Source organism: Euleptes europaea, chromosome 3 (genome assembly GCF_029931775.1).
Source record: "Euleptes europaea isolate rEulEur1 chromosome 3, rEulEur1.hap1, whole genome shotgun sequence".
In the NCBI taxonomy this organism is placed as follows: Eukaryota; Metazoa; Chordata; class Lepidosauria; order Squamata; family Sphaerodactylidae; genus Euleptes; species Euleptes europaea.
Window position 1 is genome coordinate 99467797 of NC_079314.1, and position 12007 is coordinate 99479803.

The 12007-nt window shown below is 40.8% G+C and overlaps 1 protein-coding gene across 1 annotated transcript in view; it reads left to right on the forward strand.

The window, feature by feature from the left end:
* KIAA1549 (KIAA1549 ortholog) overlaps positions 1 to 12007 on the forward strand; it is a 102519-nt gene that overhangs the window by 51476 nt on the left and 39036 nt on the right. Inside the window, exons 5-8 of the mRNA XM_056846575.1 lie at positions 2468 to 2645; positions 3927 to 4057; positions 5680 to 5863; positions 10916 to 10975. Of these exons, the coding sequence (XP_056702553.1) occupies positions 2468 to 2645; positions 3927 to 4057; positions 5680 to 5863; positions 10916 to 10975 (553 nt within the window). The remainder of the gene's footprint in view (positions 1 to 2467; positions 2646 to 3926; positions 4058 to 5679; positions 5864 to 10915; positions 10976 to 12007) is intronic.

Sequence of the window (12007 nt, forward strand, 5' to 3'; positions counted from 1 at the left end):
TTCAGTTTACTCTACAGTCCTTGAAGCATGTATCTGTGAGCAAAGAGGCATGCATTTGTGGGGTGGGAGTGAAAAAAGGAAGTGGTGTCACACAGAGGACACGGTTTTGCCTTGGGAACAGGGTTTTCTGCTTCACTTACTCTGTTCATTACCACAGTTCCATGTGGGTGTTAAGAGCCCCGTTTGTTTTGTTTGTTTAAAAATGTTGTATCACTCCTTTTCTCCCAAGCATCTTAGGACCCAAAGTGAAAAACAGCAATATAAAACCAATTGGAAATAAAAATTATAACACATCAAAACATACATTAAAACCCATCTAAAAACTCCTTGTCCCCACCAGCAGGGTATTTCCCCCTTTGTCTTTATTATTCATAATACACAGGGACACAACGTTGGACCCCAGCATGTGCAGAAAGAACAGCCTTTGAGGCAGCAGGGGAGGAGGGAACGGGCGGGGCGGGGGGCGGGGAAGATGCTGACCTGAAACTGGTAAGTTTCTGCATAGCCCCCCTGGCAGTTTGCAGCAAGAGCCGGGGCTCCCTCTCTGCCCAAATGAGTGGGGTGGGGGTGGAGGCAGCTGCTGCCAGAGGACAGGAATGACTTCCAGAAAGAGTTTGGCTCTGGGGGTGGGAATGTGGCACCCCACCTCTGTCCAGGCAAGGCTGACTTGCAAGGGTGAAGAGGAGAGGCTCCAGAAGTTCTCTGACCAGTTCTAGGGGGCTGTTCCATTGCTGTGGGGCAGCCACTGAAAAAAGTCCGAGCCTACAATGTTGCAGAATAGGCCTTAACCACAGGGGTCCTGACAATACTCTTTGCTAGAAAGAATGAAGTTGCCAGGCAGGAACATGCAGAGAGAGGCATTATGTGGGCCCAGATCAAGAAGAGCTTTAAAGGCGAGCACTGACACTTTTGAATTGGACCTGGAAACTAGTCAGCAGTCAGTGAAGGGACCTCAGAACAGGAGTGTCATGGCCCTGCCGGCCTCCCGATAACAAATGGGCTTCTGCATTTTTCACCACCTGCAATTTCTGGATTGTCTTCAGGGGCAGCCTCATGTACAGCACATTATAGTAATCTAGCTTTAATCAGTTACAGTTGGATGTGTGAATAATATTGATGAGAGTGAACCATGGCTGCTGGTTATGGTTGTAGCATGTGAAATGAGCTAATAAGCCATCAGCTTAAAATTTTGCGATGTGATGTGTTAGTACATACTTGTTTGCAGTATGTATTTAAAAGGAGCAAAATTTGGGAAGAACAATAATTAAATGGATCCAATTTCAGCTGTTTCCAAAAATCAGGTTCTCTCCTCTCCTGTTCTTATATCATACAGGCTTCTAAATTTGAGTTTCTGGTCTGAAGCTTTGGTAGCATACTCTGTCAGCAGAGTGTTGTGATAATATTATTAATTTAGTTTTCCGGATTTAAAAGAAAAGATTTCTGGACTTGATGGTTTTGGAAAACACTGTGTAATTTAAAGGTTCAGGGAAAGAGCAAATGAGAATGTTTGGTATCATGGGTTTTTCAGGTTCTATTACAATTTTAGGGTCATGGTTCTGCACTTTAGACATTTGGGGGCTGCTAGTATCATGAGTTTTCCTCCATTGATGGGGAGTGTGTTTATTTTATTTTTTAAAAGTGTGTCCTTTCTTTCCATTCCTAAGAATGCCCAAGGTGGTAAAACTAGAGAGAAAGGGTTTGGTCACGCTGCCTAAACTGTGAGTCAATTCATATACATCACAAAGCCATGATTTGGCATGATGTGATTAAAGGGTTTCTGTAACCCTCCCTTCCCCTCCCTCCTCCATTTGTGTGCTTCAGTTCAATTAGTTACTTCCTGTTTAGTGTAAACCATGGTTGGCCATTACATTACTACTGTACACTTGTCCTGTAAACCAGGATTGCACACCACAGTTGAAGAAAGTTTGCAGTCCTGATGTGGAAGGCAAGCCCAATTCACTGCCCACTTCTGTAAATGTAATGGCACCCTGTGGTTTACAATGAACAGAAAGTGAGTATTTGAACTGGATGGCCCAGGCTAGCCTGATCTCGTCAGATCTCAGAAGCTAAGCAGGGTCAGCCCTGGTTAGTATTTGGATGGGAGACCACCAAGGAATATCAGGGTTGCTGTGCAGAGGAAGGCACTGGCAAACCACCTCTGTTAGTCTCTTGCCATGAAAACCCCATAAGGGGTCGCCATAAGTCGGCTGCGACTTGACGGCACTTTACACACAAATGGAGAGAAGAGAGAGCATGTGGGCCAATGGCCTATTCACTTAATACCAAGTCCCACATGTTTTTGATGTGCAGTAGACACGATCTCATCAGCTCATAGGATACCTCTGTAGCATCCCCTTCTTCGTTGCCAAACAAGCTCCCCAAGATTTCTACAAAATTAAATGTGCTGCAGTGGGTGCGACCAGGTGTTTGCATCTATGTTTTAAAAAATGCCTTTCTTTTTTCTTAGGTTTATAGACTTTCTCCGAAATTCTCTTTTTTGGTGACCTCGGGTCCATTTGTTTACACAGCAATTGCTGTCATAAACGCTCTTGTGAACAGCAGCCTTCTTCGTGGTCAGGTACCTCTAATTTCATCACTGCAACCGTCTTTCACTGTCCCAGACTGCAAATTCCATGTACAGACTGGTAAGTTAAACGATCACTCTGGCCTTTTTATTAAATGGAGCTGGTGTAGAGAAACTTGGCCATGTTGATCTGAGTGGTTCATTGTGGGACAAAGAAACACTCCCTTTCTCAAATCACAGATTTAATTAAAAGTATTCTGTTTCACACATATGTATTTGAATATGCTATTTTGACGCTCACACAATGTTGCTAAAAAGCACAGCAGAAAAATAGGTGGCTCAAGCAGTGACAGTCATGGCATATGGTTGGCTTTTTGTTGTTGTTGGTACAAAGTAATGAGCAGTCTTTGATCATTTATGAAGTATATAGTCTTTTTTAAATGTTTTGTAACCTTTAAAGCACAGTATCTCTATAGAGGGGGGGGGTGACCCCTTCTGGACCCTGTAAAATTGGACCCCCTGACCCAACCTTCACCAAACTTTGGGGATCATGCAAACAGAGTTCCTTCAAGCTACGCTGTGAATTTGGGGGCTCTACCTCAAAAAATGACCCCCCCCCAGGGCCGAATTTTTTGGGAAACCCAAAAATAAGCCAAATGCCCATATTTACTGGTATTAGTATTTGGCTTATTTCAGGTTTCCCAAAAAATTGGGCCCAATAAACCCAAACCCAACATTTACCGAATATTTTTGGTTTTTTTGCACAACCCTAGTTTAGCCTTAAATAGCAAGAACAAGGGAGAACTCAGTTGGGTTGGGATTGTAGCATTGAGGACGGGAAAAGGGTGTTAACTCTTTCCTCCCCCCCCCCTTTGTGCCTGCTGTGCCAGTGGCTGCACAAAGCTCCTCTTGGGCAGCTGTTATTTCTGGAAATGAAAAAGGTAGACAAAGAGAGAATGCCTGTACTTTCCCCCTTACTAAGGCTAATAGCAGCCCATGGAAGTGGGGTGATTTCAGTCAGCTGGTTCAGGGGAAAGATGAAGCCTGCCTTCTTTAGGGCTACCATGTGTCAGGGGTCCTGTCATAAATCCCTTACTTGATGGGTAGTGTAACCCTAAGAGCAAGGGAACAGAGTAGGATTCAGAAATACCATTCAGGCATGGAGTGATGCTTGTCCTGGTAATAATTTATCATTGGCCAGCGTTGCTATGGTCAACTGTCCTTGTGTATGTGAATACCTAGGGGGAAGAGTTCTGCAATTCTGGACTCAGGATAAGCGATAATGTCCCTGGGAGAACCAGGATCTGGGGATAAAGGATGTCTGTCCAAGCCCTGCCATTCCTTTATTGTGTAATCCAAATGTTTAATATAATAACACAAACACAAACCTTTGTATTTCCAGTGCTTCAGTTCGTGCCTCAAAACGTTGACATCCGAGTCTGTAACTTCAGTCAGCGTATTGAAAAAGGGCTGACTGTTGCATTTGGGGAAGTGAGGAAACATCATGTGGACATATCTAACTTCTCCGTGCAGGTGAGATAAGACTGTTCCAAAGTGAAAGCTTCCCTTCCTCTCTCCTTTCCCCCAAAGTACTGTTTGCTGTACGTTGTTGATAACTAACACGATGGAGTTGGTGATATTTGCTACAGTTATTCCCAGTCAATGTGATTACTGTAGATAGTTGCCAGATAACTTCTTTTGAGTCCAAAGGCCTGTTAAATACTGGCTGCACTGAAATGATCAAGTAAACCATGTGCCAGAAAGGAGCCTTAGAAGTCCTTGGGGTTGCTTACTCGCTCACAGTGTGCACCTAAGCATGTGTATTCAGAAGTCCTATTTTATGCAGTGGGGCTTACTTCTAGGAAAGTGTTCTAAGGACTGCAGCCATTGTCTGCTGGCTAGATGATGATTCCTGACTAGTTATCTGAGCCAGATAACTAGATAATAATAGGCCAGATAATAATTTTGCAACTGGCTACATTGACATGTTTTTCTGTAGGTAAATACAAAGTGATCCACAATATAAAAATAAATTACGGTGGCTTGTATCCCTCCATCATTTTCTGCCAATGAAATGAAGTTCCTTTCTGTTAGCAGAGGAAGAAGAGATGTTCGCCAGTTTCCCCCACCCACTTGAGACCCTCATTTTACTACCTCTCCTGTTTATGAAGGTATTGTGTCCCCCAGGAGCAGAATTTGAGGGGGGGCTCAGTGGACTAGAGCTGGAGGGGTGCAGAAAAGCCCTGTTCTCTGTGCTTTGTACCACTCATGGCTTCTTGGATACGAGCCATTGTAATCTTTTAACTTACTATAAATCAGCTAAAAGCCATCTAACACAGACAGTATTCTACAGGAAAAGTACAGTTAACATCAAAAGCCTTCCTAAAAATATGGTTGAATCTTAAATGCCGTCAGAGGAAAACTGTTTTTCTTAAAAGGAAAGATCTGCAAAACCAGAAAGAAATGTCCTGTTCCCAATTCTCTCTGCACAATAATAATTAATATTTACATACTTCTCTAATTAATACTTTGCATTTGCTTTAGAGTATGCAGATAACTTTTATATACATAGGTCTGTGGTGTTCTTGTATTACATACTGGAATTGTTGAGTTGCAGTCAACTCAACAAGCTCATACCCTACCAGAAAATATTTTTGTTAGTCTTTAAGGTGCTACTGGACTCTTGCCCTTTTTGACTACTGCAAACAGACTAACACGGCTACCCACTGCCAATAATTCTTGTAAATAAATAAAATACACAAACTATAGATGAAGAATTGAGGCTGCAAAAAAATGGCTTATCTAAATTAACATTGAGATGTCATGGAAGAGGTGACATGTTAATTAGGTCATCTTGAGTTGTAGCTCAACACGTTAGTCATTGTGCTATATCAGTTGTATAGCACATGCATAGTATTTCCCTTGGCCAAGATCACAGGCTTTCCTTCATTAGCTCCCTAGACAGATGCATGGAGAATTATTGATGCATTTCTTGGAAAAGCCCAATTCAAACAAACCTAAAATTGAAACGAATGGCTCTAGTTATAGGCTCAAATTAAAAAATTGAACTTTGTAATGTTTGTGTTTTGAGAATGGCAGATTGGAAAACGAAGGGTGATGCTAATATTTTCCTTTTTCTAACGTAATCTTTTCAGATATTGAATATAACCCTGGGTAGGTCTAGAGCAGTATATCGTCAAGGCCCTGTTCAAATTGTATTTGCCATCCGAGAGAAACGTGGTTTCTTGAATGGGTCTGAAGTCAGTGAATTGCTAAGGAACCTGTCTGTGGTGGAGTTCAGTTTCTACTTGGGCTTTCCTGTGCAGCAAATTGCAGAACGTAAGTATTCTTGTAGTAAAAAAAAGTTCCTATTTAAATGACTCTAATGTATGTAAGAAATACTCTTCATGGCCAAATAAATCTGTCTCAGGATTCCATGGCTGCATTCCCAAGTCCAGTCTGTATGTGTTAGGTGCCATCAAGTTGCTTCTGACTCATGGCGACCCTATGAATCAATGTCCTCCAAAATGTCCTATCATTAACAGCTTTGCTCAGGTTTCGCAAACGTGGTTTCTTTTATAAAGTCAATCCATGTCATGTTGGGTCTTCTTCTTTTCCTGCTGCCTTCAACTATTCTTAGCATTGTTGTCTTTTCCAGTGACTATTGTTGTCCAAATAATATGACCAAAGTACGCTAGCCTCAGTTCAGCCATTTAGTTTCTAGAGACAGTTCAGGCTTGATTTGATCTAGAACCCACTTATTTGTCTTTTTGGCAGTTCACAGTATCCATAAAACGCTTCTCCAATACCACACTTTCTATCAGTTTTCTTCATTGTCCAACATTCACACCCATAAATAGTAATAGGGAATACTATGGCAAGAGTTAACTTGATCTTGGTTGCCAGTGACACACCCTTACACTTAAGTATCTTTTCTAGCTCCTTCATGGCTGTCCTTCCCAGTCTCAATTTCCTTCTGATTTCTTGGTAGCAGTCTCCCTTTCGGTTGATGATGGAGCCAAGGAATAGAAAATCTTGAACTATTTCAATTTCCTCATTATCAACCTTAAAGATGAGTAATTCCCCAATAGTCATTACTTTTGTCTTCTTGATGTTCAGCTGGAGTCCTGCTTTGGCACTTTCTGCTTCAAAGTTCACCAGTAGTCGTTTCAAGTCTTCGCTATTTTCTGTCAGTAATGTGGTATCATTGGCATATCTGAAATTGTTAATCTTCCTCCATCCAGTTTTCACTCCACCTTCATCTAAATCTAATGCAGCTTTCCTTATGATACATTCTGCATATAGATTGAAGAAATAGGGAGCTAAAATACATCCTTGTCTGACACCTTTGCCAATTGGAAACCATTCTTCTTCTCCATATTCTGTCCTAACAGTAGCCTCTTGTCCTGAGTACAGGTTGCTCATTAAAACAATCAGATGCTGTGGCATGCCCATTTCCTTTCAAACCAGCCATGGCTTTTCATGATCCACACAGTCAAAAGCTTTGCTGTAATCTATGAAACATAAGCTGATTTTCTTCTGAAATATTCACACTGTCCTTCAGTGTTACTCCTCTGAAGATGCCGGCCACAGCTGCTGGCGAAACGTCAGGAAAGAAAATACCAAGACCACGGTTACACAGCCCGGATAACCTACGAGAACCAATATTTATTTATTTATTTATTTATTTATTTATTTATTTATTTATTTATTTATTCATTCAATTTCTTGCCCAGCCGAGTCCAGGCTCAGGGCAGGTCACATCATTTAAAATATATATCAGCCATAGAAATTTAAAAACAATAAAACAATAACATTTTAGCTAAAAACAGGCAAGTCTCAAGATGGCTCCAGTTCTGCTGACTTGACCAAGTAGACAGGCAGGCCACCCCCTCAGATGGAATCTGGCATATAATACAGAAGGGGGGGTATAGGAAATAGGGAGGCCAGGGGATGATAGATCCACAGCTGCCCTCAACTATAGGCCTGGCTGAATAGCTCTGTCTTACAGCCCTGCGGAACTCTTTAAGGTCCCTCAGGGCCCTGATGTCACCAGACAGAGCATTCCACCAGGCCAGAGAGATCACATGATAACTTGGTTGAATGAAATATCTACAAGAACACATGGAGTGTTTTGTGTGACCATCAGCATATGCAAATAACTGTTTTCTTTGGCGCTGTCTATATGATATTGTGGCCAGTTTAAAACTTTGCAAACTTTGTCAGTCATGTTTGGAGACATGTCATGAAGCATTTCAAAGCTTTTTAAAAATTGGTGTCATGTTCAGTGGTAGTGTGAATGGAATGGATCAGGGAGATAAAGTCCTTTTGCTGCATTTTTCTCAAGAAGAATCACTTTTTAGATGCCAGAATGGTTTTTCGCCTTGTGTTTTGCATGGCTGGAAGCGCAGGTGTGAGTCCGGATATTTAATGGGGAAGGTCTTGCATCTTCTAACAGTGTGGCTGCTCTTGACAGAAAGCTAACACTTTTTGCACAGTATGGAAAATACATGTTGTGGCATAAAAATGGATGATATAGTACATGATTTTGCTAAGCAAATGACACATTACACATAGATTCATCCCTATTGAGGAGGCCATTTTCTCTGAAAGATAATTGGACATTGTCTGTTCACATAGTAATTAAAAACTGTGCACCCAACAACAAGACCTGTGGCCATTAAAAAAACACCACAAGTTTTAACTTCTTTTCTCTTTTCCTTCCATGACAGTACCACCACTTAAATACAATGGGTGGTGTTACAGCTTTGGAAGAGAGAGAGGTCAAAGCCATGCAGATATATTTGAAACTGCAGTTCAGATAAACATACACTGTAAAAGGCAGAAAGGGAAGAAGGATGGGGGGGCGGGAAACAGTATTATCGGAATTTTATCAAGAGCTGTGAAATCCAAGGCGTTAAGACTACCAAGCTGAGTTGCTCACAAATGGTAGCTCAAGAGGAACTTGATAAAGCACCTGCTTACAATTGCAAACAAAGGGAGTATTCTCAAGTCAGAATACATGGTTGAGGTATGCTGAATTTTTATTGGTGGATTACTTGTAGCCTTGAGAATAACAGTGCGGTCCTGAATAAAGTTATACCCTTTTAACCCCCCTGAATTCCATTGGTGTAACTCTGCTCAGGATATCATGGTAAGATTATCTTCTGTGCTAATAAACTATAATTTAGTATCTAAAAGAGCATGGAAGCTTTAGTAATATGCAAATTTATTTAAATACAGCCAATCAGAAGATGGCGATGACCCAATTTAAACATTGTTGACAACTGTACATTTCAGTGTTGCCTATGCCAGAATCCAGAATGAGGTGGAATTTGGCTGGGGGGAGGAGTTTCTTCTCAATCCCAAATATCGCAATCATTAACAGTGCAATCCTAAAGAGAGTTACTCCAATCTAACCCAATTCATTTCAAGTACAAGTTTTCACAGAACCATGTTCTACGCAGTCTTCCCAAATAAATTTTGTTTCTTGTGCAGCTGCCAAAGACTCAGCATCCTGCCTCAGGTTACTGTGGTCCCTGGTGCTTCAAACTTCTTCTTCCTTTTAAAAATAAATAAATTTTAAAAAGCCTTTGCTGTAACAGTGCATGAGTTTGTTTAAAAGCCATATTTGCAAGCTAATTTTGATGAAATATTGATGGCTTGTTGAGTGTTAAGCCCAAATATTACGTCTTCTTTAAGAAAACTTAGCTCTTCGTTTAAAATTTTATGTCCTTTAGCAGATGGCTAATTCCACTTTTCCCCAGGCTGAGGAAACATCAGCATATAGTTCTTGCTGCTCATTTTTCCTTGGAACTTGTGGGCATAGGTAAATGAATGTATCATATGGGCAAGCAGATTTCCTGCCGTTAAACAACCAATATAATGCACCCTTTGTAATCATTTTTTTCTCTGAATAATTGATCAACAGCTAAGGGGGAATGATTCATAGCCTTTCACTTACTGCATAGATGGAAACTTTAAATCTTGTTTCAAGGGACATGGCTGAGACCAAGAGCTAAGTGATATTTAGGGAATTACAGGAAATTAATCCCATTAAATTTGGGGAAGGGAACCAGAATTTTCAGATTAATGTTTTTGAATACTGTTGAGGTGATAGCTCTTTGGGTGCGGTTTATTGCATATTTTCATAGGGCTTCTGCACCCAGTATGGTGTAGTGGTTAAGAGTGGTGGACTCTAATCTAGTGAACCAGGTTTGCTACCCCACTCCTCCACATGAGTGGTGGATGCTAATCTGGTGAACCGGTTTGGTTTCCCTACTCCTATACATGAAGCCAGCTGGGTGACCTTGGGCAAGTTACAGCTCTCTTAGAGTTCTCTGAGCCCCACCTACCTCACAGGGGGTCTGTTGTGGGAAGGGGAAGAGAAGGTGATTGTAAGCCGCTTTGATTCTTCCTTAAGTGGTAGAGAAAGTTGGCATATTAAACCAACCCTCCTCCTTCTCCTCCTTCCCCTGAACCTTGGTTTTTAGGGTTTACATATAGGTCAGTGCTGAGTTATGTCTTTATATGGCACTCTCCCCCAGTGATTTTCTGCATCATATCAAATTTCAGTCCAAATTCTTAATCCATAAAGAAAAAACATACCGGTACTGTTTTTTAAAAACCTGTAGTTTATTTAAAACATTTTTATCCCGCCTTTTCACTCAATTAATATAAGAACATAAGAAAAGCCTGCTGGGTCAGACCAAGGCCCATCAAGTCCAGAGATGGCTGCATCACCCACATGCCCTTTACTTGCTGGGCAGTGTGTACGGCTGGGAGCATTGATGGAGTGCTTGCACACAAGCAGGTGGAGTTCGGACATGCAAATCAGCAGCAGTGGTGACACCAGCCCTGCCCCTCTGTCACAGTCTTCCTCAGGCAGGTGAAAACTTTTCTGTTTCATTTGGTGTTCCCCCAGACCCTGAACTGGGTGGAAAGATGGCATAAAATTTGCAGCCTTAACACACCGGATTCCAGAAGATGGCACCTTTACAGGGCAATACTAACCAGATATACTCAGAATCTTACATGAGTCTCCTCAGTGGAGTTTACTCCCAGAAAAGTGTTCATAGAATTGTAGCCTTAGTTATTTGAGAATAAAGCAATTAGCTTCCTAATTTCATAGTGTAGCTCCCCTCCTCCTCCTTCTAATCTCTCTCAAAATATGCAAGCATATAATAGATCTATTGGAATTAATTAAATAAGCTGAACTTTCAGGGCTTAGAACTGGCAGCAATGATTATGGGACCCCAGGACCTTGCACAATTTATTTCATTGTCTCAGTAGGAACTGCAAAATAGCCTCTTGATTCCTGTCTGTAGAGTTATGGAACTTACTATTAATATCATGTTTTCTGACTCCTCCCTATCCATTTTTTCTCTCCAGCTGTTTATTACCCTCAGCTGAACACATCTCACTTGATGAAATCTTCCTGGGTGCGAACAGGTATGTGCAACAGTAAGACTGAATTTTTTATGTGATATTCTGTTAGCTGGATAACATGAAGATTCAGTCATGAAAGGCATATTAATTTTTTAAAAAAAGTAATGACCATGGTTCTGAAACTACATCTAAAGTAGATAAAAATTATGTGTCGTTTGGTTAGTCCATTGAGGAGAAACACCCCAAAATGACAATAAGGGTTGAAGGGAGGTTTTGAATAAAATAATTATGTTACTGTCTTTTATTGTTGGTAGTATAAGGCACTTTTGACAAGTCTAATTTCATCTGTTTGCTCTAACAGTTTGATGTTGTGTATTTTGGAATTCAGTTTTATAATTAAGAAAGAAAATTCAAAAGAAAGAAGAGACACTGAAAACATAATAACATGTCTTTTTCTTAGGACCAATTTTTAGTGTAGTGTATTACTCTACAATATTTACACTTCAGCAAAGTATGAAATTAAATGATCAAAGATGACGATTATAAATTGTACTTAGAGCTATGTAAATTATTTGACCAGAATCCTTGACCTTCATTTGACATTTCTCTTATAAGTTATTGTAATTTCTGCCTTTATTGCTATGGTTCTGGCTAAGCATCCCGAAATTAAGGATATGTAGTAGCCATTCTATCTAAAGTTAATTTATATGGTTGGACCCAGCCAGATTTCCCCCCTCAGTCTCACCTGATGCCCCTTTCTTACTACATTCATTGTCTATGCAGGTCCCATGACCCCCAACCTTTTTGGTGGCTCAAGGGGAACCTTTCCTCTCTCTTTCACCAGCAGAAAAGCTGGTTGGATCCCAGAGCTTCTGCTAAACGTTTGCTTATTTAAATTCATTTATTTAAAACATTTCCATCCCGACTTGTCTTTTTGGACTCAAATGGTAGACTCATGTCAAGTTGCCCCTTCCTAATCTGCCCTATACTGTATCTTGGAGGAAAGGGGAAACCAAGTATTCCACCAAGAGCTCCTTGGTGAAAAGAAGGGATAAAAATGTAATATTATCTACTTAATTGGCTGTCACTGATGGA